The sequence below is a fragment of the Sorex fumeus genome, unplaced genomic scaffold (genome assembly GCF_029834395.1).
Source record: "Sorex fumeus unplaced genomic scaffold, SorFum_2.1 ptg000063l, whole genome shotgun sequence".
NCBI classification, from domain to species: Eukaryota; Metazoa; Chordata; class Mammalia; order Eulipotyphla; family Soricidae; genus Sorex; species Sorex fumeus.
This window is the reverse complement of record NW_026606120.1, coordinates 44,771,867-44,799,088: the sequence shown is the minus strand read 5'-3', so window position 1 is coordinate 44,799,088 and position 27,222 is coordinate 44,771,867. Positions and strand designations below refer to the sequence as shown.

Below are 27,222 nucleotides of genomic sequence, written 5' to 3'. Positions count from 1 at the left end.
TGACCCAAAAACCAAAAGCAAAAAAAAGGAGGGAAAAGCCCAAAGCTCCACACCTACCTGAGCAGTGGACGCTGAGTAGTGGCTACCAGCTGTAAGGAGACACAGGGACGGGGCCTTCCATAATCCACCCTCTGTTCCAAAGCAACCTGCCCCACGGGGTTCTGCCATCCCCAGTGTCACTAGCAACTCCAAAACCCTGAGCAAAGACGACCAACATGAGAGGCCTCTCCATTCTCCCAGCACTCCCATTATGGGAACAGAACCCCCCAGTCGTGACTCAGATGCAGAGACAGGGACACACTCACTGTCCCAAAATCCACACCTCCAGGCAGCCCTCAGCCCCTGGCTGGCACTACAGCCTGCCCCACAGAAGGCCCCATGGAGGCCTTTCTTCTTGGGACCAGGGGCAGGTGGCTCTGGGACCCCGCCCACTGCAGGATCTCTGGAGTAACCTTGAGTTTGACCTACACTGGAGGGCTTTAAACTTTAACTAGCAACGTTTCTGGCAACAGCCCTCACAACCAAGGCGTACAGAATACACAGGAGAGGCTGGGGCAGCAGGTTTCAAAAACTCACTTTATTCCAATGTGAAATGAAGACGTGGTGGTTTAAAAACAAGAAAAAGTTCTTGATCAGCTGTGGGGGTGCTCTGCTTGCTAGCTCACGCCCACTCCCTTTGAAACAGGGTCTGGGCAGACCAAGACCATGCCAAAAGCAGCTCCCCGCAAAGCCCCCAGAAGAGGCCCGCCCAGCTCCCTTTTGCTTGCAAGGGTGGTCATTTCCCCCTACCCGTTAGGGCTCCATCAGCAGGCACAGAGAAGCAGCACAGACAGGCAGGAGAGGCGAGCTGGGGCAGCCCCTGCCCTGCCACCCACAGAGCCTGGTGTGGCAGGGCCAGGGAGGGGGCCGTAAACAGGTGAGATTCCCTCCTGTATCTGGTGACTTCTCCCCAGGATCCATGATTCAGCCCTGGTTCCCCCCAGCCCCTCACCCACCCCACCCCCACTGTGCGTTAGGCAGCTCAGGTTAAAACAGGGAGGATACATTCAGACCACAGCCCCCACGCTTATCTACCCCCCACTGGGGGACAGGGAGTGGGTAGGCAGCATCTCTGCCGGGACCTACAGGCAGCAGGGACTGGGGGCTGAGAACGCAGCCTCGCCCCCCCGGGCCTCCTCGGCGCCCCGGCCAGAGCCAGGCCCAGTCACAATTAGTAAAGCTCTCACGGCTCTCTTCTTGTCACAAAGCTAAAGTGCACCCCAACCTCCAGGCCTACCACAAGAGCTCTGGTTCCCCATCCCAGGACACAGGAAAAGCTCCCCTCTTTTTGGCTTGAAACCTGGCCTTGAAGCCAGGCTGGCCCCAGGGGTAGTGGCAGCAAAAGCAGCAGCCGTAATGTCAAACATACAAATGACCTGAGAAATCTCATCTGCACGTCATCCACTCAGAACTGACTCGGGACTATGTACAGGTACAGGGACGGATCAAGACACTCGCACACACCTGCTTGAGGATGGGGGGCCCGAGGGGGCACCTGCCCCCCAGCTGGGAACTGATGTCCACACACTCCATTCACATGTCTTCAATGAGGCCTCTGCATCGTATATTCATTGAACCAGTGCAAAACATCTTTTGGGGGGCAGGCAGGCCAGGCCGGGGTCCCAGGAGGATGCTGGGGTGGGGTTGGGATTGGAAACGTGGAAGGGGACTTGTTTCCGCTCCCGATCTGTAGAGCAAGCCCCGTCTCCTGAGTCTGGATCACTGGGCAACGGGGCAGCTGACTGATTGTCCGTCTGTCTCTCCCTTTCTACCCCTGCGAGCTCGGGGAAGAAGGATCCTTAGCAGCCCCGGGTGGGGAGCCTGCATCCTCGGGGGCCCCTGCTGGCTCTGGCTCGGTGGCCGTGGGCTCCTCTGCCTTATCCCTGTTTTTGCTGGCCTCCTGGAGCTGGTGCCGCCGCGCCATCTCGGCTTTCAGATTCTCCAAATCTTTTTGGCTGAGTAGAAGGATGGGGGGTGAAGGGTGGGTGTCAGAGTGGGCATGGGCCCTCTGTCACCTTTCACCTCTCTGCTTCTACTTGGGACAAGATCAGGCTCTTTGCTTCAGTCACTGAGACACGCTGGGAAAAGTGCAAGTGCTTCCCTCTTTAAGAAAAGTAGGGGCTGGAGAGATACCACAGCGGGTAGGGCATTTGCCCTGCACGCGGCCGACCCGGGTTCTAATCCCAGCATCCCATATGGTCCCCTGAGCACCGCCAGGAGTAACTCCTGAGTGCAGAGCCAGGAGTAACCCCTGTGCATCGCCAGGTGTGACCCAAAAAGCAAAAAAAAAAAAAAAGTAAAAGTGACCGCAGGGGCCACATGGTTGGGGTGGGGGAGGGCGTGCACATCAGAAGAACAGAACCCTCAGGGCCATCCGTGCACCAGGCTGGCAGGAGGCTGGAGAAGCCATGTGGACGTCCTGATACGAAAAGGGTCAAGCATTGCTGCTCAGTGAGAAGAAACACCCCCAGGAGCACCCCTAGACAATCGCTGTGATTGCGGAGAGGGGGAGTGGGAGTCACAGTTGGGTGTCCACTCAACTAGGCATTGACGTGTTCAGAGGGATCAATTGGCTCACTGCTGGCTGGCCCGCCCCACCCTGCGCTCCGCCCAGAGACCACCCGAGGACAAAGAATGAAAGATGGGGGTCGGGGGGGCAGGGCAGGCGAGGGGGGCAGGCGAGGGGCCTCACCTGAGAGGAATGAAGAGGATGCCGTTGATGACGTTGAGCTGTTCCAAGACACTGGCCATGCTGGGGGCTGTGAACTGAGGGGGCGGTGGGAAGATGAGCCAGGGCGTGACAGCGGCCAGGGTGGAGCCCACCTGACTCAGCTCGGGACCTACCTTGAGGGGTGGGATGTTGGCGCTGGAGCCGTTGCGGTAGATCTCATTCATGGTGCGCTGCAGGGCCACGGCCTGCTGGGTCAGGCACTTGAGGTACTCAGAGCTCTCCTTGGTCTTCTCGTGGTCCTCGCCCAGCTGCATGGGGGGAGAGGTGGCAGGAGAAGGCGGGGATCGGGGCTGCTCGGGGTCCACGGGCCCCATCTTACCCTCGACTGCGGCTTCCGGAAGCTTACCTGTGTCTTGTAGATGGTATAGCCTTCCTTCTCGTGCTGCAGGGCTGACCGGAACTCGGCTTTGCTCTCATAGACCCGGGCAACGAGGTGGTGGCTGCAAGGATGGAAAGAGGTTGGGGCCTGGTGTGAAGGAGGAACAGGTGGGTCCAGGGGAGAGAGGGTGGTCCCAGGGCGGGGGCTGTGCAGACAGTCCTTCTAGGTCGTGGAGTCCATCAGACTCGCAGGAGAGAAAGGAGTGGGAAGGACATCTCGGGAATCAGATGAAGATAAGAGGAGGGTCCCAGTCCCAGGGGCCCCCGGCCCCTCCCCCAGCTGGGCACAGCCTGACCTGAGGGCCACTTTGAGGGACTTGGGCCCATGGTACTTGGTGCTAACGGCCAGCGCGTTCTCCAGGAAACGCAGCGACAGGTCGTACTCCATCACCCCGTGCAGCACCAGCCCGATGTTGTTCTGGGGGGATCAGGATGGTCCCGGTCAACTCGCGCTCCCCGGGACCATGGCTCCTCTCCCCCACCACCCGCGTCCAGGCCCAGCACTCACGTCTAACAATGCCATCTCAGGGTGGTCCTCCCCAAAGACGAGCAGGGTGAGGTAGCGGGCGCGGTACAGCAGGCTCAGGGCCGTGGACAGCTGGCTGCTAGCGAAGCAGTACAAGGCCAGGTGCATCTGAGGGGGCAGCGTTGTGAGGCCAGGGCCACCCCAGGCCCTGCAGCCCACCCCCCAACGGCTACTCACATATTCCTGGATGGTGTTGGGGTGTTCGATGCCCATCACTCGCTCACTCATCAGCACTGCCTTCTGCTGGTTACTCAGGGCCTGGGAGAGGAGGGGAGCTGTCATCCCGGGGGCAGGGGTTCACCCCCACCTCAACTGGGCCCCTTGCTACACTTTCTGTTCTCTGTGTAAAAGCAGCGGAGTGGGGTCAGAGGGCAGCCGTGTGACTGCGGCAACCCAGTGGGGTGTGACAACTGGTCTTCACCTTTATCCCCCTACCAGCTCTGCAAATACATCCTATGAACAGCACAAAAAAACTGTGCTAGAGATTAAGTATGAATACTAAGACTTAAAAGTGCACACAGAGAAGAAAACCAGCATTCCTGTGGGTGCAGGGGGAGGGGGGCCCCCGTTGGGCACTTGTCACAGCACAGCCTCCAGGCCCCAAGCAGGGAAAGATGCACGCCGAGAACCGCCTTCCCCCCACACCCACGAGAGCTTCCACATGGCCCCAACAGGCACCAGGTACCAAGACTCCAAACTTCCTTTCCCAATGTGGCCTTGGCGGTGGGGGAGGGGGGGTGCGGGGGTTACGGCGCCCAGGATTGACGGGTGTAGCAAACTCTGGGACTCGCCCCAGGGTGTCCGTCTGCCCTGCTCCTCCCAGTGGGGCTGCAAGGCAAGGAGGCCCCAGTTCCTGGGCCCAAACTCGCTGCTGCTACAGGGAGTGAAGGCATAGCCCCATCCATCATCCCTCGCGTCCCCCCATGCCAGGCCAGGCTCAGGGTCCCTGCAGACACCGCCCAGAGGGTGCTCGAGGCCCACCTCAGCGTAGTCACCCATGATGTAGTGGAGACGGGCTAGCAGGCGCAAGCAGGCGCAGATCTCCACGTGCATGGCTCCGTACACGTTGTTGAACAGGTTCAGGGCCTCGTTGATGAGCTCGCAGCCCTCCTTCAGGAAGCCTGCAGGGCACCGAGGGAGGCAAGGTCAGGGCCGGGTTGTGGGACCCCCACCCCCCAGCCACACCTGGCCACGCACCCTGCTGTACTTTGGCCTGCCCGCTCTGGAAGAAGTGGAAGGCGTCTGAGGCCTTAGGGTTGACGTGCTTGACCACGGGGAAGATGTTGAGCACGTCCTCCTCAGTGAAGGCGGGCTTATGGCGGCTGTCGAAGCTGTACTCCTTCAGCAGGACCTGCAGGGACCCACGGGTGTCCTCAGTGCCCCCATCCCAGCCAAGGGCCCGCCCTGCACTGCCCCGCCCAGGGAACATTGCCCACCTGGATGCCGGTTTTCAGGGAGATCTCACGCAGCAGCGTGATCTTCTGCAGGCCGTACATCTCCACGGCCTGGTCCACACTCTCGCTGTGGAGAAGCGGCGGGTGGGTCAGGCAGAACCCCCGCCTCCCAGCCCTCCCCTCCGCGGCTCCCAATGTCCTACGACTCGAGGCAGAGCCTCGGAGCCCACATGGCACACCACCCCCTCCCCCCGCACCCCTGCGCAGCCTGGCCACACTCACCACTCGAGCCTGAAATCGAAGTAGTTGCTGGCCTCCTGGCAAATGTTCTTCCAGAGCTCCTGTGGGGTCATCACGGCCCAGGCCGTGTTGTCCGCCGCGCCTAGGGGCCGGTTCCTCCTCCTCCGGTTCCTCTTCTTGGAAACCAGCTCGTCGGCAGGCAGGTGGGCCACGGGATTGGGGTAGGAGCTCAGGAAGCAGTTCAGGAAGTGGCTGATGGCAGCAGAGAGGCCCGAGAGCTCCACCCCCTGCCAGGGAGGTACAGAAGAGACATGAGATGCCTGGCCCGGCTCCTCCCCCCAACACACGCGCCCCAGGCTGGCGGGCGGGCGGCACCTGCAAGTACGTCTTGAAGATGTGCTTGGCCGAGCGGGTGATGAGCTCTCCGATGCCGATTTTCTGCAGGGGTGCAGAGGGCCGTCTGGCTCAGGCCCGGGCCTCCATGCACCCCAGCCCCCTCCCCCTCCTGCCCGCCCCCTCCCACCCCACTCACGTAGATGTGGTCCAGCTGGTCTCGGGCCGGACTCCGGACCACCAGGTCCAGCACCTTACCCAGGTAGCGCATGTTGATGCCCCGCTGGCGCATCACCTCGGCAAGCGTGGCCCCGTCCATGGGCAGCACCGCGTGGTCTGTGCAGTCCTTCACCTGCGGGCTGCAGCAGGTCAGGCCCCACCCCCTGCGCCCAGCCCCACTACCCTGCGGCCCCAGCTCCCAGCCAGGCGGACTTGGAAGTGGGCTCCCCAGCCTTTGCACTAGCCCCAGGACACAGGATGGCAGGGCTGAGCGCGCCCCACGGACGCACAGAGCCTACACCCCTAATGTGGGTGAGAGCTGGCGGCTCAGTGCCTCTTTCTCCCATCAGGGCTGCACAGGGCAGCTGCAGCCACTGACCACCCCACTGTGGCGGCCTTAGCTAGGTGGAGCAAGTGGTCATCAGGGGGCCTGGGATGAAGAGGACGCCCCCACTCCCATCTTTTATCTTTCATACCCGCTGCCTGTGAGGCCTCTGCGCCTGTCAGCTGCACCCCCACTTCCCCACACACAGACTGAGAGGAGAGCCACCCCGCTCACATGGCCTCTGGGTCGGGGACCCCATTTGTACCAGAACGGGACCCCAGCTGGTACAGCTCTGACGCCCCCCCCACCCCCCGCCACCAAGTTCTAGCAGCTCCCGGATGGGAGTGACAGGAGGTTCCCGGCCGCTGCCCGTGACCCACCCTGCAGCCCCTCCCTCACCAAGCCGGGGATCTGGCAGGACAGCAGGAAGGCAGCAGCATCTTTCAGCAACTGCTTCTGGTCCCGAACTTCCTCCTGGCAGGACTCGGGGAAGCGAACCCCTAGAGGAGGGGACAGAGCAGAGGCCTGAGCCGGGTGGGCACACCGCAGAGGCTAGCGCTCAGACATGCTCCATGCAGGGGCCCCACTTGCCTGGCGAGAAGATGTCGGGGTTGAAGCGGACATCGAAGGCCGTGCTGCTGATGGAGCCCACGGCCTTGCAGGCGTTGCGGATCACCGCCCGGCTCCGCGGGTCTGCTGTGGGGACACGGTCAGCTGGGAGGCAGCCCATCCCCGTCTCCCCCAAGGCCAGGCCTGACACACAACCCCCCTCTCTGCAGGACAGCACTCCCACCTGTGCCGTCGTCCGAGGCGATGGTCTCTGCCAGCTCCTTCACTTTGGCCAGGCCACTGGCACTGCTGCCCTCCTCCTCACTGCCCGCCTCGGGGCCCGGCAGATCTTCAGGCTTGGACTCTGAGGAGGGGGGCTCGCCGTTTCCCAGCGAGGTGGGGGGCTCCAGCTTGCTCGCCTTCTGCTGCATCAGCTGCAGTGCCGCCAACTTCATGAAGAGGAGGTACCTACAGCAGGACGGCAGGATCAGAGGACGGACAGGAAAGGATCTGTGGACGCGTCACTGCCTGCCACGCTCTGCCAGGCAGGGGCAGCGGACCACAGCATAAGTCTCTGCAGGCCCAGCCTGACAGAGGACAGCTGGGGACAAGGGCTGACACCCCCACCCCCACCTCAACCCCCACCCCCCGGCACTCGCAGTGGGAGAGGAACTCTGCTGACACCCGGACAAGCACTAACTCCCAGCAGCGCTGGCCGTGGCCCTGCCTCGGGACACCAAGGACACCTCGTGACTTCCACCAGCCCCCCGGGAACAGCAGCACTCACTGGGGTGAGTCAATAGTCTCCCTCCTCCCAAGGCCCAGGCCCGGCCCCGGCGCGGCTGTGACCAGAACGAGGCTCTTCACTTTCCCAAGCCTCCCGGGTCAAGCCCAGCAGCAGCTGCAGGCGGCCTCACCGGTGCTCCACGAAAGCGTCCACCAGCTCCTGGCGGAGGCAGCAGAGCTTGTGGCGATGGGTGCGGGGGAAGCCCGCGCGGGTGCACTCCTCCGGCAGCGTCTCCCCAGGCACGGGCAGGAAGTTGAGGTCGGGCGGGAAGGTGCGCAGCAGGTCCAGGATGTAGTGGCGCCCGTCGTTGCCGATGATGCCCTTGCACTCCACGGACGAGCAGAGCTCCACCTCCTCGTCGCGGTCATTGAGCACCCGGTGCCGCAGGATCTTCAGGGGCCGGCTGGTGCGTTCCAGCAGCTCTAAGTACCTCGGGTGCGTCACCACGGTCTTGCCGAAGTCAATGGAGCCATAGATGACGCTCTGCTCCTGGTCCCGCTCCAGGATGCCAGGGATGATGGACTGGGCCGTGACCCGGTAGCCACGGTAGTCCACCACCACCGTGCCCAACGTGTACAGCCCCTCCACGTCCACCGCATTGTATGTGCGCACGCCATTCAGGTCGTTGGTGGGGGCCACATAGGCCGCCACGTCCCCACCAAAGTCCTTGTAGTGGTCACGGACGTCAAATCCCAGGCTGAAGAAGATGTTGTTCCAGATGAACATCTGCATCTTGGTCTCCTCACTGGGGTTGATGGCCATCACGTTGCCGTCGATGACGGCCATGGCGCCCCGGGTGGCTGCCGCAGTGAAGTCACTGTGCACCTGGGAGCACACAGATGAGTGGTCACCCCAAGGGGGGGATGAGCGAGCCCAGCCCGGAGCATTTGGGAAAAGGCAGATCGTTCACAGGGGATGCCGGACCTGCCTAAGCCAGGCAGACCTTTGTTATGGGGCCACATCGGCAGCACTCAGGACTAACTCCTGGCTCTGTGCTCAAGGTCAGCTTCTGGTTGGGCTAGGGGAATCACGTAGGATGCCAGGGATCAAACCTGGATAGGCCACATGCAAGGCAATGGGCCCTACTCACTGTACTACCGCTCCAAACCCAAGAAACCCACTTTTGAAAAACCATCCTCAGAGCTCAGCAGAGAATGCAAGGGCTGGGACCTCTTGGGACGCACCGACCAGCCAGATACTCCAGGAACTGGACAGGCTTCCTCTCAGGCCAGTTTTCTTGTTTATAATGTAATGACACTGACCTTTACAGGATTATAGGAGATACTGTCTAAAAGGCCTACGGCACAGTAACATTTGGGTTTATTTCCATTGTCACTAAGTGATAAGACTATGGGAAGATAGAAGCAGGGCCTGGTGGGCTTGGGGTTGAAGTGGTAGGCAATGGACCTGCAGGAGGACAATGGTCATTTCCTAAGTTTAACTTTAAGCATTTTCCCCCCTCCTCCCCCTGCCCCGCCTCTGCCATCCCTCCTCCCTCTCCCTCCCTCCCTCCCTTCCCCCTCTCAACCTCCCTCTCCCTCCCTCCCTCTTTCCTTCCCTTTCCTTGTCTCTCCCTCCCTCCCTCCCTCCCTCCCTCCGCCTTCCCTCTGTCTCTGAGTGCTGATACTGTCCCTGGAGGGCGGGTGGCCCAGGGTGGCCCCTGCAGTCAGAAGGAATGGCCCGTGTCTGTGCCATGGCGGGCACCCAGCACCCTGACGCACCTTGAATATGGCCCTTTCTCGCAGCAGCCGCTCAGGCAGGTTCTTGCGGGGCAGCTCCCGCGTTGTCTGCAGCTCCTCGTTCCAGTCCCGGGTCTGCAAGGACAGGGAAGGACATGCTCACTTGGCCCAGAGAGTGCGTCCCTCCACTTACTCCCACAGACCACCCGCAGTGAACAAGCAGAGGGAGCGGCCCGGGAGGGGCTGGGGGTGCCGGGGGAGGCGTCCACCTGTCCAGGAATGTGCTCCTCGTAGCCCAGCCGGGAGGTGTAGGCGTCCTCCGCGCGCACGCAGTCCATGGCATGCTCTGCCTGGGGAGCCGTCCAGCTGTACACCTGGAACGGGGTGGCGATCCTCTCGAACGGGTGGCGCTGGACCCTAGGGGTGCAGGCAGAGGAGCATGGTCAGGCTGCCGGCCCCGGGCCCCTTTCTTCTTGGGTCCTAGCGGGATCTGGTGTCCCGGCACCCTGAAGCCCCAACCCTCGAGAGTCCAAGAGAAGTGACGGGTCATTCGGTATCTAGTGGACAGCGTCCCACAGGAAGGCCCCTCAGGGCCAGCTCCCAGGGACACTGAGCAGGCAGGGCCAGGCAGACGGAGCACAGGCCTACCTTTTCTTCTGCAGCACAGCGAAGTTTTTTTTGAATGTGGGGCTGATCTGGTTGAGCAGCTCCACGAGGGAATGGCTGAGGAAGCGGGGGCTGGCAGGCTTGGGGTTGAAGTGGTAGGCAGTGGACCTGCAGGAGGAGGGCGGTCAGTGTGCAGGGGCGCCCCAAGCTCTGCTCCCGGACCCCCAGCATGGGCTCCCCTGGGGACGCACTGGTTCAGGTAAAAGCCCCTGGTGGAGGCCGTGATGCTGATCTGCCGGTCCTCAGCCGTGATCACAAACAGGTACATGAGGTCGCCATGCATCTTGCGGTTCCCAGGGGGCGGGTTCCAGCCACTCATGGTGAGCACTTTCAGGCACTGCAGGGGCTGCACGCAGGGCGGGGCAGAGTGAGCGAGGCCAGCTGGGGCATGGGCCCCTCAGCCCAGCCAGCTCCGCTCTTCGAGGAAGCCCCACCTTCCAGTCTCGGTTCTGAGGCTGCAGGGGACACAGCGGCCGCTCCCGGCTTCCGGGAAGGATGTACTCAGGTGGTGTACAGTCAATGGGGTCCATCTCCAAGCCCTTCTTCCGCTTCCCGCTGTCTGAGGGACCAGAGGCTGGTGGTCAGCACAGAGCCACTCAGGGGCCAACCTCCTCCTCTCTGCCTTGGTGGGTCTCCACCCGGTGGGAGGCCTGACCCTCGGCCCCGTCTCCAGCCCCTGGCCTCCCGCCAATGCCGCCCGCACCTCCCAGGTCGCCGTCGGTGAAAACGCTCAGGAAGGACAGAGAGTTGCAGTCCACCCCGTTGAAGGCGTCAGACGGATCCAGACTCTTGAGTAGGTCGCGTACGTGGCGCACATGGATGCGGGCCTCTCGCACCGTGTATGGCTCTGCAGGAAGGGGAGGGGCGGGGCGTCACCAGGGCCCAGAACCCAGCCACAAGCAGCTGGCACACTCTGCGTGGGTCAACGAGGAAACGACTGTGCCTACAGGTGCCATTCTGAACACGCTAGCTGGAGTCGGCTTCCAGCACCTGGCTGCTGCCTCACGGGGACCAGTGTGCAGATCCCCTTCCGCCCAGAGGCAGAGGCAGCACCTCTGGAAATGTGCGTGCACCCCAGACCTGCTGTCTTCAGCTCCTCAGTGCCACAGGCCGACATCCTTGGACCTGGGCCTCCAGGGGCAGCCCACCACCAGGGACTTTCCAGGACTAAATACAAAAAAATATAGCAATCAAAACACAAAAAACCATGTGTTTTGTGGAATGTTAATGCAGGTTCTTTTGAGGGGGAGGAGAGGTGACATGATCAACAACTGTTGGACACATCAGGGCTAATTTCGTTCTATATTTGCTTTCTACAAGCAGACTTGCCCAGAACTGCCAAGTGACTCCCAGCCCAAGGGAACCAAGTTCAGGGATTAATTTTAAACCACACCAACAGCACCCAGCCAACTACTACATTCCAGACCCGGCTTCTCTACTGAAGCACCAGCTCCTTAGGAGACAATCCTCTTTCCCCTTCTTGTGGTGCAACGGCTCAAATCCAGGGCCTCATACACTTAAGGCAAGCACTGTACCACTGAACCACATCCTGAGCCCATAAAGACAGGAGTTTTCTCCCGTGAATTTAGATAATACCTGGAAATGTTCAGGGCACCAGGCAGTGCCGTGAACTGAATGTGGGTTTCCTGCAGGTAAAGTGCATTCATCCTTAGAGCCCTCTTACTGGCTCCCAAAACTTAACTTTTTGTGGTGGTTGTTGTTTGGGAGTCATACCCAGCAGTGCTCAGAGATAATTCCTGGCTCTGTACCCAGGAATTACTCCTGGCAGTGCTGGGGAACCGTATGGGATGCCAGGGATCAAACCTGAGTTGGTTTCATGCACGGCAGCTTCCTACACCCTGTACTGTCTCTCTGGCGTCCCCAAACTTAACTCTTATCTCTGTTGAACTTGGGCTGACATTAAGCCCTTGCTTAGCACTATATGGTTGTTTGGGGGTCCTCTTTGCAAAGTCAGGAATCAAATCCAGCAAACCAGGAGATGTGTCACCAAGTCATGTCCTGGCCCAACATTGTTTTGTTTAAGGGAGAAAAAAAAAATCAACATCTCTTTGTCCCATATCACAAGAGCACGTCCCAGGCCGAGAGAATCCAGGGTGCCATGCCCACCGCACATCCTCATCTGAGCAGTCCTCCAGACCAACCTTCTACCACACGCAGCACTGAGCCCTCCTGCAGCCCCTCAACGCTGCGCAGCTCCGAGAAATGGTCCAGCATGTTGCCGTCCAAGTGCAGCGAGAAGCAGGTGCGGTGGCAAGTGTCTTCACGGTCCATGAGCACCTGGTGGATCTCCTGCACCATCTCCTGGGGGGACACCTACCAGGGAGAAGGCAGAGACCACCCTGTGAGGAGTCATATGGCGAGAGACGGGCAGATGGGCAGACTGCTCCTGCCAAGTCCCTTAAATCAATGTCTGCAAGACCCCAGAGTCACACTTTGGGGTTTCCAGACGCCAGGTCCTGTCCCTGGACTGTCCCCCAATTTGGGGTTTCCAGACGCCAGGTCCTGTCCCTGGACTGTCCCCTGCACCAGGTGTGGGGTACACAGACACACATGTGAGGAGACGCCTGAGCCCCTGTCCTCAGCCTCAGTGACTCTGCAGTCCAGGAGCCAGACCCAAGCAGATCAGCAAAAGACAACAAAAGGGAGGAAGGCGCAGCCTGCCCCTGCCCTACCCAACGCCACCCCCACCTCCAGCAGTGTTGCTGGACCCAAGAAGGAGGCCCAAGCAAGGCCTGGGACTAGCTTCCCAGTGAGTTATCATGCTGTAAGGCCCTGGGCTAGGTTGAAGGCCACCCATTACCCCTCCCTCAAGCTGACGCTGAAAAAAAGGACCAGAGAGAGGTGGCTTACCCAAGGGTACACAAGCAGAAGGTCGGGGAGCCCTGGGACCCCAGCCCCACCTCCCTCCACCCACCTCGAACATCCCCCCAAAAGGGCCATCCTCTGCCAGGGGTCAGGGGACAGCAACATGTACCAGGGCTCCCGTGTACACCACACTGGCTGCGTGAACTGGAGCCGGGACAAGGATGCGCAAAGCTTGGCTTTTCAGCTTCCTCTACCCCCCAACCCAGTCCCAGACTCCCTGGGCCGCCCCCCTCCCCTGCCCAGCTTACCTGCAGAGAGAAGGGTTCAATGCCGGGGGCCAAGATCTTCACAGAGAAGCCGGTGTCCTGAATGACGATGACTTCCTGGCCAGCAGCCTCCTCTCCGGGCTCCGCCTCATCGAGCCCATTTTCCCGGGGTGCTTCCGCAGCTCCCTCCTCCTTCTTCAGGCTCTCTGGGCAATCCCCATTCAGCAGCATGACTGACGGCAGCTCTGCAGGGCACCCGAGAGGCACTAGGTCAGACGGACCACCTCAGTCACCGGAGGAGCCGAGGGCATCTGGGTCCTCCCCCGAGGCACCACCAGCTCCCCCTGCCTCCATCACCCCTCCACATCCCGCCCTCCAACCTGCCAGCCAGTGTCCATTTGGACACTCTTCCAGGTCACCTGTGCTCAGTGGGCCAAACCCAAGGCTCCTCTGGCCTCAGCCGCATGCCCACCACTGCCGTTCCCAGACATGACACTCTCGCCCCTCTCAGCTCCACTTAGTTCTAGGAGTCCAAGCCCCAGGTGGTCCTGGGCCTTTCCTCACCCTTACTTCACCCCCTCCCCACAGCCTCAACTGACTCCTACCCCACACCCTACTCAGCTCACACACAACCGGGGGCCATTAAGCTTTAAGCATGGCCATCAGAGAGGCACTGGGGACAGAGTTCCTTCCCCAAGTACTGCTTCCAGCTCACTCACTCCTACCCAGCCACCACTCATGCTTGCTCCAGACCATCCCTTAGGACCTAGACTGCCCGGGGGCTTACAAGATACCAGACTCAGGCCACCAAGCTGACAAGGCCCCCGTCTCTGCTGACAGTTGGACTTGGAGTCTGCAGCCAGGCAGGGCATCTGCTCTCCCTCCTCTGGGCCACTGAGGCCGTGTGCCCCCCAGCTGCTGAGGCAAATCCCACCCACCGGTCACAGCCCAGGTGAAGTGAGCCTCCTCCAAGGCCTGCCCCAATGACCCTGGACAGCGCCGCGTTGTCCCCTGACTCAAACACTCAGGACTGCCTGACAGGGCCCGTGGCTCTAGTGTCCTCCGCAGCATGGCTGGAGCCCGAAGCTCTCGAGCAGCATGCCCCGCCCCTTCGGTGCCCTGAGGGAAGAAGAGGGGACCAGGCTCCTCCCCCCACCTCAAGGACCCTCCAGGGAACCCAGGCCTGCCAGACACCACTGGAGGGGGTGCGGGGGACATTCCCTTCACCTGTCCCGGAGCACCACTTTGACCTCAGCCTGCCCCCTCCTGGCCACGCGTGTGGGTCCACGTGGGTCCTACCCAGCCCACGGGAAACTGGAGCAGGGGCCTCCAGGGCAGAGATAAGCCCGGCAGGGCACCCAGGGGCACTTGGAGAGAAGAGGCTCCGCCCTTTCTCCTGAGTCCCTCAAGCTGTGATAAACAGGACCCGGGAGCTCGGATACGGGGCCCTCTCCTCCCCCCAAGTTTCTGAGGCCCAGCTCAGCTCAGAGCCTCACCCAAGGTCAAGAGGCCCTGGGTTAGATGCGTGGGGACATGAAGTGGCCCCCACAAACCTGCCGCCACGAGACTCCCCTGACCGGCACCAAGCTTGCCCCACCTGCTCTCTCCAAACTTCACACTGAGACTCCCAAGAGCCACAAGGACACACTGAACCGGCGACCTCAAGCCTCCAGAAAGTGAGCGTTTGGGGGCCCCAAAGGAAGAACCCAGGTCAGAACAGCCAGAACAGAACCCTGCTTTACAGGAGCCTGGAGACAGGTGCAGTTGGCTGACGAGCACCTGGGAAGCCTGGAGGTGCAAGAAGCAGCAAGCAGCGTTGAGGCGTGAGACCCTAAAAGTGCAAAGTCAGAAACCCCAAGCCAGACAGAAGCAGTTGTTCTCCCCCCGAGAGAATGGGCGCGGGAGGGTGGGGCACAGGGAGGGAAGGTGGGCGAGGCCGGCCCCAGCACCCGGCCACCAAGCACCCTGAAACAGGTTCCTGGACCCAGGGGGCATTCACCCCCTCTCCGATTTCAAAGGCACCTGGCTGGCTCCCAGCGTCCCCGCTCGCCCAGACACACGTCCCTTCCCCTTTCTGTTTTCTTCCCCTGGAAGTCTCCCTGGCATGGCTGAAGGGGGCCCCTGGCCCCTCGCCTCCCAGCCCACCTGGTGCGGTCGGTGGCAGTCGACTCCTGGGCTCGGGACGCTCGGGAGCACCATGGCAGCAAGGCGGGGAGCCCTCCGGCCCCGGGCCGGCACTGCCCGAGTCCCTCATTCCAGCCTCGGCCGCTCCCCTGTCCCCCGTGCAGCTGGCGGGGCCCGAGCTGGCTTCGGGTTTCAGCGGGGCCAGGCCTGCCGGAGCAGCCCCAGGAAGGGCACACTCCCCCTGCCTCGAATCTTGCTCAAGGTCGGCCAGAAGGGCGGCTGCCGGCCAGGAGGCCCTGGTGGCTCCAGGACCCCAGGTGGAGCTGCTGTCAGCATTCAGACGCGCCTCCCTGCACCCCCCAGGAAGGAGATCACTGCTGGTGACGCCTTCGGGGGAGCAGGAGAGCCCAGAGTCGGAGTTTGGAGCTTCTGGGCCCCTCAGGATTAAGGGCCGCAGGGACTGGCCAGCCGGGGCAGGGCCCAGCAAAGGCGTCCTCTCTTCGGCCCCAGCCCCAGGCTGGCCAGGCAGGACCGCTTCCACCAGCTGCCGGCAACAGCTGGCACAGACCCGGGCCCAGGCCATGAGGCGGCCACCCCACCACTGCAGACACTGGGCGCCCGCCGGCGGCGGCTGCGCGGGTCAAGTGGCCCACTGGGCCACTGACTCCCGCCGCCCCCTGCAGGTGACCTGGCAGCGCTCCCCTTCCTGAGAGTCACTGGGCTGGCAGCAGGGGGAGGGGCCCCGTCTCCCAGAGGACAAATGCATCTTTGCCCCAGGCCTCCGGCTCCACCAAGAAGCTGGCAGGTTCTGTTCTCCCTTCCCAGCAGCCCCCGTGCTGCCAGGAGAAAACCAAGTCTCTGCCCTGGGGGAAAGAGAGCTGGCAGCAAGAGGCCGAAGGCCGTTCGGCTGAGAAGGAACATGCCCAGCCTCGCCAGGGCGCTTTCCCAGGGCCTCTGACTTGTTGCCAGGGCCCAGTCAGGGCTGCTCTGGCATCCATACTAACCAGAGTGGAGGAGGGGCCGTGCTCACTGCCCTCTCCCCCCATTCCCTGCCCATCCCACCCGCCCTGGCGCGAAGCCTCCAGTCTGGGCCCTGCACACACTGCTCACCCAAGGAGGTTACCCAGGGTGGGGACCCTTGTCCCACACCCCCCCACCCCACTCCTCTGCAGAAGAAGGTAGGAAAGACAGCTTGGCAATGACCCCAGAGGAGTCTGGCCAAGCTTCTCCACGGGGCTGCCACGGCCTGTGTCTGCTCAGGGCCCAGCCCCCTGCAGGTACCTCAGTCAGCTCATGGCGCCGAGGAAAGGCAAATGCTGCTGGCCTTGGCACTCCTGACAGCTCAACTCAACTGTCCCCAAGGGACACGGCAACAAGCAGTCAGGTCAGGTAAAGGGGGAAAGGCAAGGGCTGGAGCACCCGCCGCGCGTGCAGGAGGCAGGGGCGCGGGACGCCCAGGGTGCCCTGAAGAGCCTCTGGGTGTAGCCCCAAAACCAAAACAAACAAAACTCAGCTGCCCAAACTCACCCCTCTGGGAGCCACTCCCCCCTCCACGCCCGCACCTCCAATAAACAGTAGCCATTCCGGCCCAAGCCAGGAGACAGGTCCAGTGCTAAGCTCTGCCAAGCTTCTGAATGGTGGCCTGGCACCCTCTCCCCTCATCCCAGAGGGCACTCCTGAGAGTCTGGGCTGCAGGGAAAGGGGAAAGGTGGAACTCTTGAAGGGGAAGGACGCCCACACAAAATGGCCTGCCTGCCAATCTCCCCTGGCCAGCTCCCCACCCCCATCCCTGCACCCCCTGCTCCTCTGGTGTGCCCTGCCCAGCCTGGGAGTACAGGAAGCCCACGGGCTGCACAAAGGAGTCCGAAGAGGAACGCGGGCCATCGCCAGAGGCCGCCAGCGCCTTTCCCACTCCGAAATGGCCTCCCTCGTGGCCTCCCTCGCTCAGAGACCGTGCCAGGGTAGGCCCCGCCCCAGCCAAGGTCTCTGCAGGTGAGGCTACAGCAGGAAGTACAGGCCCAAGACACACCACCCATCCTGGGCACCCAGAACTTCAAAGGGAAGCCGTGGGGGCAGGCAGCATGTGAAGGATCCCCAGGTGGGCCCCGGGAGCCTCCACAGTCTGCACGTTCCCTCCCTCCCCAGCAGTCTCCACTCTGAGGACAGCTCAGGGCTCCTCCAACGGCCGCTCACAACTGGGCCTATGGACCACTCGTGGGGAGCTCTGGGTCCCCAGCTCCCTGCAGCCCGGCCTGGTCCACCGGCCCCTTTCTCCTCCCCTCTGGGCCTCCACTCCAAGGAGCCCTCCCCTAGGCAGAAGAAACTCACCACCATGAACCTGAAAAACCTGCCTGTGCTCTTAACCCCTAAAAGCAGCTTATTCCCAAGGACTGAACTGACCCTTGTTCCCCAACCCCCAAGGGCTGGATCTCCTCCTCAAGTGGCCTCAAGCGCTTTCCAGAGATGGGTCCTGAGGCAAGGATTCCAGACAAGAGCCTGATGGGGGCTCCATGAAGGCCCCCACCTTCCTGGAGCAGACTGCTGATGGACGTAGTCCAAACTCCTAGCCTGCTGTGCCAACTGCCCAGAGACCTAAAAAGTCAGCCAGTGTCCAGCCCTTACGCACCCCAAATGAGCCCAGCTTCCCTAAAAACTGGCAGGGCCTTCCCTGTACGCGGGTGCCCCAGACACAACCCCAGTGTGGCTGAAAAGATACTTCCCTCGGGTGCTCAGAGATGCCTGTCCAGCCCCATCGGGCCCCCTCCCCTCTCAGCTCACAACTCAAACCAGTATGCCCCTCCCCTGGGTCCTGGCTTCCTCAGGGAGAGGGTAGCACAGCCCTGGCCATGACCTGGAAATCCCAATGTTCCCCCTCAGCAACAAAAGCACTGCGTGACCTTGGGCAAATCAGTGGACCCATCTCTTTGAGTCTCTTGATGGAGAGGATGGCTCTTATCTAGTCGCCTCGCTGATTCATAGCCTCATCAGGGCGCACTGCTGTCATCAGCCTGGGCCCTGCTGCCCACATGGCGGCCTTGTCCAGCGAGGCATGGGGCAGAGTGCCCACCCAACACTGGTCCAGTCACTGGAGTGAGGACTGCGACGCAGAGTCCTGCAGCGGGTAGCCCCAGGAGTGGCAGCTCCTAGTCCCCTGCAGAATGACCACAGAAGCAGAATACCGCCAAGGGCTCTGAGGAAGATCTGGTAGTGACAACTGCAGGGCTGGGAGGAGGTTTCCAGTCCCAAAGCCATCATCGGAGTCACAGGGCAAGAAGAGGGATAGGAGGAGGCCCCGAGAAGTGGAGAGAAGCGGCCCCGCGGGAGAAGTGCTGCAGCAGCTCCCAAAGGCACGCCCCGCGGGGGGGGGGGGGGCAAGCTTGGGGAGCTCCACGCCAATCTATGACCTTTGCCTTAAAAAACAGCGACTCTGGGCTGACCCACTTTTCGCAATAAGGCGGGTTAATGATCAAGTTCTGGTACAAACACCTCCTCCTGCCAAAGGGTTTTAGCACTGCCCCCCGAGACCGGCAGACCCCCGGGTCTACCGACGCTGAGACGCTGGTGAACGCCTCCCTTGGGGGGGGAAGCAGCTCCACACACACGCTTCAACTCTCGCTCTTCCCGCACCCCGGCCCTGGAAGCCCCAAGCTGCGCTCGCGCCCAGGGCTTGCAGCTCCGCGCACGGGTCCCGCCTGCGATCCCGGCGCGGCGGACGCGCGAAGGACCGAGTGTCAGTGACCTCAGCCCCGAGGGCTCCCCGTGCGAGCGCGGAGGGGGTGGGGCCGCCGCGTCCATCGGCCGGCGACGGCCTGGCACCCCGAAACCGTGTGCACGCACATGTCCCCCACGGCCCCGCGCGCCCGCGCACGCCCGCCGCTGCCCGCTGCCCCGGCCGAAGCCGGGACCCCACGTGGGAGCCGGGACCGCAGCCGGGGGCGACAGTGAAGGTGACCTTCAGGCCGGGGGCGGCCTGGTGGCGGGCTCGGCAGGATGCAAGCGGCCCCGCGCCGAGAGAAGGCGGCGGTCCCCGAGCAACCCCGGCCCCGCCCGCCTGCTCGGCCCGGTGCAGCCTCCCCGCCGGCGGCCCGCCGGCCCCGGCCCCGCTCACCCGCCGCGCCTGGCCGCCCCTTGCCACCGGTCTGCGGGCTGGGCTCCCGGGCGCTGTCGGCCGGGGCGGCCGCCGGCAACTCGTCCGTCTTGATGACCATGGCGGCGGGAGCGGGCGTCTGGCTCGGCTGTCCGCGCCGCCCGCCGCGCCACTAACCCAAGTGCCCTGCGCGCCGCGGCCGCTGCGGGAAGGACGGAGTCACCGGCCCACGTGGTGCGCGCTGTAGCCTTTGACCCCACCGCCGCTCCCCTGCCCCGCCCTCGCGCCCGGCCTGGCCCACGGAAGCCCGCGAGGGACAAAACGTGCCACGCGCCGTTGGCCGTCCACCAACCGGGAGGGGTTTTTTCCCAAACGCCTTAAAGGGGACGTACCCTGACTCGGGGAAAAGAGACGTCGCGCCCCCGGGGAGGCGGGGCTTTGAAGAGACGTCCTTGCCGTTTGCTGCCCTCGGGCGGGCGCCTTGACCTTGGGTGGAGACTAGTCTAGGACTGCCCAAGTTTACCGTCCCCTCCCCCAGTGGCCCTCTGCTTCCTATTGCAAATCTGCCAAACAGCCACGCGGTCTCTAATCAGCTTAGTTAGCGTGACCCTCGGCGCCCCGGTCCCCGAGCTTTCCCGCCGAAGTGGGTGGGGCTGGGGTGTCTCACTTAAAGAGTTGGAGGGGGAGGGTAGCCTGGGGTGTGGTCTCCAGGGGTGCCCGTAGGTGTTAAGGTAGGAAAGTAATGAAGTGCCAGAAATGCACCCCCCACACACACCCAAACTTTGTCCTGAGCCACTGAGGACCTCAACATACCCCACCATCAGATGGGACCTCACCTTCATACTGGTTCATGGTCTGCATTTTACTGTGCAGGAAACCAAGCCAAGGTCACAGAGCAGGAAATGAACACGGACAGATTCAAAAACCTCATTCTGGTCACTTTACAGTATATATTTTTAGATGTTTAGGGCTTGATTAGGACACATATGAAGTCAGAGAATGCTACCCAGTTGATATTTTATGAGGTCTTTCTAGGGAGCTGAGGTTTTCCAGGCAGAAAGAGTGGGGAAAGATTCTTCTATACACCAGTCCAGAAAGACATTGAAAGCATATAAGGCATACTACTTTTTTTCTTTTCTCTTCTTTCCTTTTCTTTTCTCTTCTTTTCTTTTTCTTTTCTTTCTTCCTTTTTTTTTTTTTTGCAGGAATGGAAAGGAGGGACACACCCCCACAATGCCTGCTACCAGCAGTGCTAGGGAGACCAGAGGGTGCCCTGGATCATGGCTCCAGCATGCAAAGCTCCAGCTCTTTAAGTTACCTCCCAGACTGGTCGTATTCCTGATGTTTGCCAGGGTGTAAAGGGAACTGTGAAGCTGAAGCACAGATGGGCTGAGGCAGGCCCTTGGGTCCCTTCGGTTAAAATTGCAAAGGAGGGCCTGAGAGATAGCACCGCAGTCGTGCACTTTCCTGGCATGCGGCTCACCTGGGTTCAATCCCTGGCACCCCATACGGTGCCCTGAGCACTGCCAGGAGTAATTCCTTAGCACAGAGCAAGGAGTAAGCCTTGAGCATTGCCAGGTGTAATCCCAAAATTATTAAAAAAAAAAGTAAATAAAAATAAATTACAAAGAACTGGGGCCAGAAAGATTTGATAGTTTAGCTGGTAAGCTACTTGCCTTGCTTGTGGCTGATCTGAATTCAACCCTGGTGTTCCATATGGTTCCCCGAGCACTGCCAGAAGTGATTGCTGAGTGCAGAGCCAGGAGTAACCCCTTAGTACCACCAGTGGGGACCCAAAACAAACAAATTGCAAGGAAAATTGAACTTTGTCCTGGGGTACACATGGTGAAAAGCCAAGCCAGTGAGAAGCTTTGAGCACTTAAGCAGTTAGGAAGAAATGAGAAATGCTCTGGCTCTATGTGGGAACTTAGAGAAATGGAATCTGATGAAAGAGTAATAGAGTTAGGAGAAGCGTGAAGAAGTGAGAACCCCTGGACTGAAGCCCATGCAGTGCTGCATCCCGTGTCCAGTGCCTAGGTCTTGCCGCTTTCACCACCATGCCCAAGAGAAAGGCTGAAGGGGATGCTAACGGAGATAAAGCCAAGGTGAAGGATGAACCACAGAAAAGATTATCAGCTAAACTTGCTCCTCCAAAGCCAGAGCCCAAGACTGAAAAGGCCCCTGCAAAGAAGGGAGAGAAGGTACCCAAAGGGAAAAAGGGGAAAGCTGATGCTGGCAAGGATGGAAATAACCACCCTACAGAAAATGGAGATGCCAAAACAGACCAGGCACAGAAAGCCGAAGGTGCTGGAGATACCAAGTGAAGTGTGTGCATTTTTGATAACTGTATACTTCTGTTGACTGTACAGTTTGAAATACTATTTTTTATCAAGTGTTATGAAAATGCAGAATTTTGTTTTACTTTTTTTTTTTTTTTTTTGCTTTTTGGGCCACACCCAGCGATGCTTAGGGGTTACTCCTGGTTCTTCACTCAGAAATTACTCCTGGCAATGCTTAGGAAACCATATGGAATCCCGGGGATCAAACCCAGGTTGGCCATGTACAAGGCAAACGCCCTACTGGCTGTACTATCTCTCTGTATGCCCCCCCTTTAAAAAAAAAAAGCTATGATGTTAGCACACAGAACACTTCATTGTTGTTTTGGGGGAAGGGCTTAAGTCATTAATATGTTGTCTCCAAAATTGGATTGCCTTGGGGAAAAACTTTTCCCCACAAGTTTTGTTTTTTGTTTTCATTTTTTGATGTGTACCAGTCTCTGTGGTGTTAGATATCTCATCGTTGTTTTGATTACCCCACTAGTTTTGAGAGACTTCCTCTTGATTTCCAAGAGGAGGGATTTCTTGACTTGACATCTTACCCACCCTGGTACCCAATGCCTTGTGGTGGGGAAAAAGTAAAATGTGTTTCTTTGTCCTGTCTTCCTCTCCACCTTCAGCATAGACTTGACTCCCCTAACCCCAGAGAGACATGTTGAGCCTGGACTCCCAAAAACTGGTTAGCACAATGTCAGGCCATCTAGACTTTGCAGTGTCCCAACTGAGACAGCAGCTCTCAAAAGAACGGTTTCTTTTTTAAGATTGTGGAACTTCAGATTGATCATTCTGCCATTTTTCTTTCATTTCCTGAAAGTCAGGGTCGGCTTGTGAAAAGTTACTAAACAACATACTAAATGTGAAATGTCAACCCTCACTCTAAACTTCCGCTGTTCAGAGCATCAACTGAAGACGTCATTGGTTTTATAGTGGCTTTCTGATTCTGGTAGGCCATTAAAGAAGAAAGTTTGAAAGTTACTGTATACTGTTAACGATTGTCTGCCCATGTCCTGCCTGAAATACCATGATTATTTATGAAAATTTCTTTAATAAAGCTGGATACAATTTGGCTTGGGAAAAAAAAAGAGTAATGGAGTTAGGCCAGTTGCCCAAGTGGACTGGAAGTCAAGATATGACTATTGGGGCACAAGGAAGGTAGGTAGCACTCAGGTGTGTGCTATCCTAACCCTAGAGTGGATTAGAAATATTCACGCAACTGATCCCGGTTCGATTCCCAGCATCCCATATGATCCCCCAACCACTGCCAGGAGTAATTCCTGAGAGCAGAGCCAGGAGTAACCCCTGTGAATCTCCGGGTGTGACCCAAAAAGAAAAAAAAAAAAAGAAAGAAATTTTCATCCCACAACCTCAACCTTGTCTCTTTTTGGAATCTTGAGTAAGTTACTTAACTTTGACCCCCCACTGAATCTCAGGGGCTTCTATTCTCAAATATATGGAATGTGGATCGAGTGGTAGAGCACATCCTTTGCCATGTATAATGACCTGGATTCCATCCCTGGAACTGTACCTTACAGTCCATTATGGCAAGTTCAATATTGCAAGGTGTGGCCTTGGTCCCCATGGGCCCAGCACCAGCTGGGACAACAACACAAAAACAAAACTGCTCACCTGTCCAGTCTTATGTAGCTATTGGGAGAAGATGGTGATTTTACTCTGCCACAGGACGATTTGGTTGACTGCCTTAGGGAAGATAATCACAGAGGATTTCTGAGAAAAACTCCCAGGACAAAATTTTAAAGAGTAAAAAGGATTTGTTTTCTTTTGTTTTGTTTTGTTTTTGTGGTCACAACCAGCAATGCTCAGGGCTTACTCCTGGCTCTGCACTCTCTGGACTCAGGGATCACTCTTCTGTGTGGTGCTCAGGGGACCATCTGGAATATGAGGGATCAAACTCAAATTGGTTGTGTGTAAGGCAAGTTCCCCACTGTACTATCACTCTGGCCCCAATCATTTATTTCTCTCTCTCCCTCTCTCACTCCTCTCTCTGTGTCCTTTTTTTTTCTTTTTGGGTCACACCCCGAGATGCACAGGGGTTACTCTTGGCTCTGCATTCAGGAATTACTCCTGGCGGTGCTCAGGGGACCATATGGGATGCTGGGAATAGAACCCGGGTCAACCGTGTGCAAGGCAAACGCCTACCCATTGTACTATCACTCCAGCTCCCCCTCCTTTCTTTCTTTCTTTTCTCCCTTCCTTCCCATCTTTTTTTTCCTTCTGTTTCTAGCCACACTCTCTGCAGCATGCCCTGCATTTCACAGGGCTTCTGTGTTCAGGGGTCATACCTGGAAGTGCTGAAGGACCATGTGGCATGCTGGGGATCAGATTCCAGGTGAGCCACGAGCAAGGCAAGCACCCTGCCTGTTATACTATTTCTCTTTCCTTCCTCACTCCCTCCCTTCTTTTCTTCTTCCTTCCTTCCCTTCTTTCTGGGCCAGGGATCAAAACCAGAGCCTCACACTGAGCTACATCCTCTGTCTAGTTACCTATCTTCAAAGAAATTTTATTTTATTGGGATTTTGAATAGGTATTAGAGTTCAAACTTTTAAAAAAAATACAAAGAGTCATGCAGTGAAATCTTACCTCTTTCAAGCCACCTAGTTTCCACTCCAGATCACCAAATTTACCAATTCTATCTTCTTTTGATATTCTTTGACTATAAAAGCATATGAATAGACATATAAATGTATTCCCTTTAGTGTCACAAATGGGAACTTGCTGTACCTTCTACTGTTCATTCTTGTTTTGTTTTTCTTTTTACTTAATAGTATATTCTGGACATTGTCCTAAATCAGTACTTTCCTGTTCCATTTTATGGCTGGACTATTCCATTGTGCGGTTGTTGCGTCAAAATTCTTTTTTTGCTTGATTTTGGGCCACACCCAGAGGCCCTCAGGTCTCACTTCTGACTGTGTTCAAGGATTACTCCTGGCAGGATTGTATGGAGTACAGGGAATAGAATGTGCAAGGCAAATGCCCTACCCACTGTATTGTCCTGGCCTCTACAAAATTCTCTCTCTCTCTCTCTCTCTCTCTCTCTCTCTCTCTCCCTTCCTTCTGTCTCTCTTTTTCTTTCTTTCTCCCTTTCCTTCTTTCTTTCTTTCTTTCTCTCTTTTTGTCCATAGTACCAAGGCTGGAACTGCTTAAAGGCCTTACACATGCAAGACAAGTACTTTCTACTGAGCTACATCTCAGATCGTTTACCAGAATTTCTTTACCCAGTCTGCTGATAGGAACTTTATTTGTATCCACAAAACTCTAAGGGTTTGGAGAGTTGTACCTAATTCTGTGAAGCTGGAGTTGAAAGTGCTTATATGTTGATGATGCAACTCATATCTAAAGCACAGCTCAGTTTTGGGGTTTGGTTTCATTTTTTGACTTTTTGGATCACACCCTATGAGGCTCAGGGGCTACTCCTGGCTCTGCAATCAGGAATTACTGGCGGTGCTGGGGGGACCATATGGGATGCTGAGAATCAAACCCAGGTCAGCCTCGTGCAAAGCAAACGCTCTATCTGCTGTACTATCGCTCTGGCCACCAGCACAGCTCAGTTTTTTTTTTTTTATCTCCCCACATATTCAAATCTGTCTCCTCCCTTGTGACATAGGCAGCAGATAGAAGATGGCCAGGCACATTACCCTTAGAGTTTCTTAAGTTTTTTTTTTAATTTAATTTAATTTTTATTAGTGAAACATCATGAGGTACAGTTGTAGACTTACAAACTTTCGTGCTTAGGTTTCAGTTATACCATGATCGAGTACCCATGCCTCCACCAGTGCCCATTCTCCACCACCAGTGTTCCCAGTAACCCTCCTCCCACTCCCCTTCTGCCCCGCCTCTGTGGCAGGGCATTCCCTTTTGCTCTCTTTTTCCTTTAGGGTGTTGTGGTTTGCAATAGAAGTATTGAGTGGCCATCGTATTTGGTCTATAGTCTACTTTCAGCACATATCTCCCATCCCGAGCGGGTCCTCCAAGAACCCTTTACTTGGTGTTCCCTTCTCTATCTGATCTGCTTTTGCTCCCAGCATGTGCTACTGGCTTCCAAACTGTGGAGCGAACTTCCTGGTACTTATCTCAACTATTCTTGGGTGTTTGTCTCCCATTCAGCACAGCTCAGTTTTAACACTGGGACCAACAAACCTGGGAATCGATACACACAGACATTTCCATTCCCCTTCCCAGCTTTTTCTACCATGGCCTATACATAGTGTTATGGCTAAGAAGACCATGTAGACAGTACAGCAGGTAAGTTGCCTTGCATGCAGACAACCCGGGTTCAATCCCGAGCATTCCATATGGTCCTCTGAGCCTGCCAGGAATAATTCCTGAGTGCAGAGCAAGGAGTGACCCCTGTGCATCGCCAGGTGTGGCCCCAAAACAGTAACAACAAAAACAAGATGACCTTGTAGTGTCGCTGACCACCCAACTGAGGCACATCTGAGAGAGAAAGTGCATGTGCCCTTTTCAGCAACAATGCAAGTCATCTGGTTCTCAGGTGGGGAGTGTAGCAGCTAGAGCAGGCAAGGATCACAGCTTATGTGTCTTGACAGTGCAGCATCTTCCCAGAGCTTGCTGCAGGGTGGGTGCTTCCCGTACATCTGTTGGCTGAACAAGTGGCATCTTGAAGTGCCCCAGAATATGGAAGGGGGAGAGAGTTGCTAGCAGCCCCGGGTTTTACCTTTGACCCCATCATGGTTTATAGTGGCTGGCTTTCCTTGCAGCTGGTCCCTTTATGTACAGGAAGCTTTGACCTTAGTTTTCAGAGCTTCAGATCATTTCCAGGATGCCCCAGTGAGACCCACCAAGCTGAGTCTGGAGAACACAGCTGGTACTACGCCCTGGACTCCCTCCTGGTCAATGACTATAAGTGCTTTCTGTTCAGTATAGGGGCCAGTGACCAGTGTGTCCACAGAGCTTGTTACTAACCATCCCAAAGCCTTAGAACCTAAAATTTGGTTCCCATGGATCCCTTCCCTTCTCTTTGGCAGGTTTCTATGACAGGGTCCCCAACCTCTGGGTGGGCTGGCTGGTCACTCCAGAGCACCTCTGCTTCTCCACTTTTTTGTTTGTTTTTTATTTGGGGGAAGGAGGTGGCAACCCAGTGGTGCTCTGGGCTTATGCTCAGGGATGATTCTTGGTGGACTCAAGGGACCAAATGGGATACCAGGTATGGAACCTGGGTCAGTCTCATAGAAGGCAAGGGTCCCACTTCTCCACTTTGAGGCCCCCCACTAGCAAAATGCTGAGAGAGAGTTCAGGGAGAGTCTTATCAAGGCTGAGCCCTAGCCTGCATAATTGGGCTGCTTAAAGCCTCCCACCTCCCTAATTACTGTGACAGTGCCACCCACACGCTGCCATCTCAGTTTCCTCCCTCTCTTTCAGACTTCCCCTGAGGAATTACAGAGATAGAATCAGAACTCCAGGCCCCTGGATCGAAACTTTGTGATTTGCCTCACTGGCCAGACTCTGGGACCATAGTAGAGGAACGGTGCCTCCTTTCTCAACCCCGGACCTGTATGAAAGAACTACCAGGTGAGAAAGGATGACCTAGGCCTTGGTGTCCCCATCTGTAAGATGAGGGCTGCATAGATGGTCTCTGAGTTATCTGATGCTGACACTGCACCTCTCCTCCCTGTCTTCGACTGGAGTCATGTGGACCTGGACTGGATTGAATACCCCCTAGGGGGCCATGGGGGTGGATC

The 27,222-nt window shown here is 58.0% G+C and overlaps 2 protein-coding genes across 5 annotated transcripts; one reads left to right on the top strand and one right to left on the bottom strand.

The window, feature by feature from the left end:
• Positions 1-555: 555 nt before the first annotated feature.
• On the bottom strand, positions 556-19,406 carry CLUH (clustered mitochondria homolog). Of its 4 annotated transcripts, none has more exons than XM_056127853.1 (26): positions 19,191-19,406; positions 13,001-13,203; positions 12,029-12,200; positions 10,570-10,713; positions 10,301-10,440; positions 10,058-10,212; positions 9,849-9,974; positions 9,470-9,617; positions 9,243-9,335; positions 7,652-8,346; positions 6,979-7,202; positions 6,777-6,881; positions 6,585-6,685; positions 5,841-5,993; positions 5,684-5,746; positions 5,351-5,595; positions 5,111-5,195; positions 4,872-5,025; positions 4,656-4,795; positions 3,852-3,932; positions 3,657-3,782; positions 3,445-3,566; positions 3,117-3,210; positions 2,884-3,018; positions 2,732-2,805; positions 556-1,994 (listed from the first exon to the last, which is right to left on the bottom strand). In XM_056127853.1, exons 1-26 carry the CDS (start codon positions 19,288-19,290, stop codon positions 1,808-1,810), a joined length of 4,065 nt encoding a protein of 1,354 aa, XP_055983828.1. In that variant the 5' UTR covers positions 19,291-19,406; the 3' UTR covers positions 556-1,807. The 4 variants fall into 4 exon arrangements, with proteins under 4 accessions (XP_055983828.1, XP_055983829.1, XP_055983830.1 ...); XM_056127854.1 differs by having other exon boundaries at positions 6,777-6,878; XM_056127855.1 differs by having other exon boundaries at positions 10,301-10,425.
• A 1,820-nt stretch (positions 19,407-21,226) lies between these two features.
• Positions 21,227-21,598, top strand: LOC130035937 (non-histone chromosomal protein HMG-17-like). The gene has a single exon (XM_056127876.1). It carries the CDS (start codon positions 21,227-21,229, stop codon positions 21,491-21,493), a length of 267 nt encoding a protein of 88 aa, XP_055983851.1. The 3' UTR covers positions 21,494-21,598.
• Positions 21,599-27,222: the final 5,624 nt, after the last annotated feature.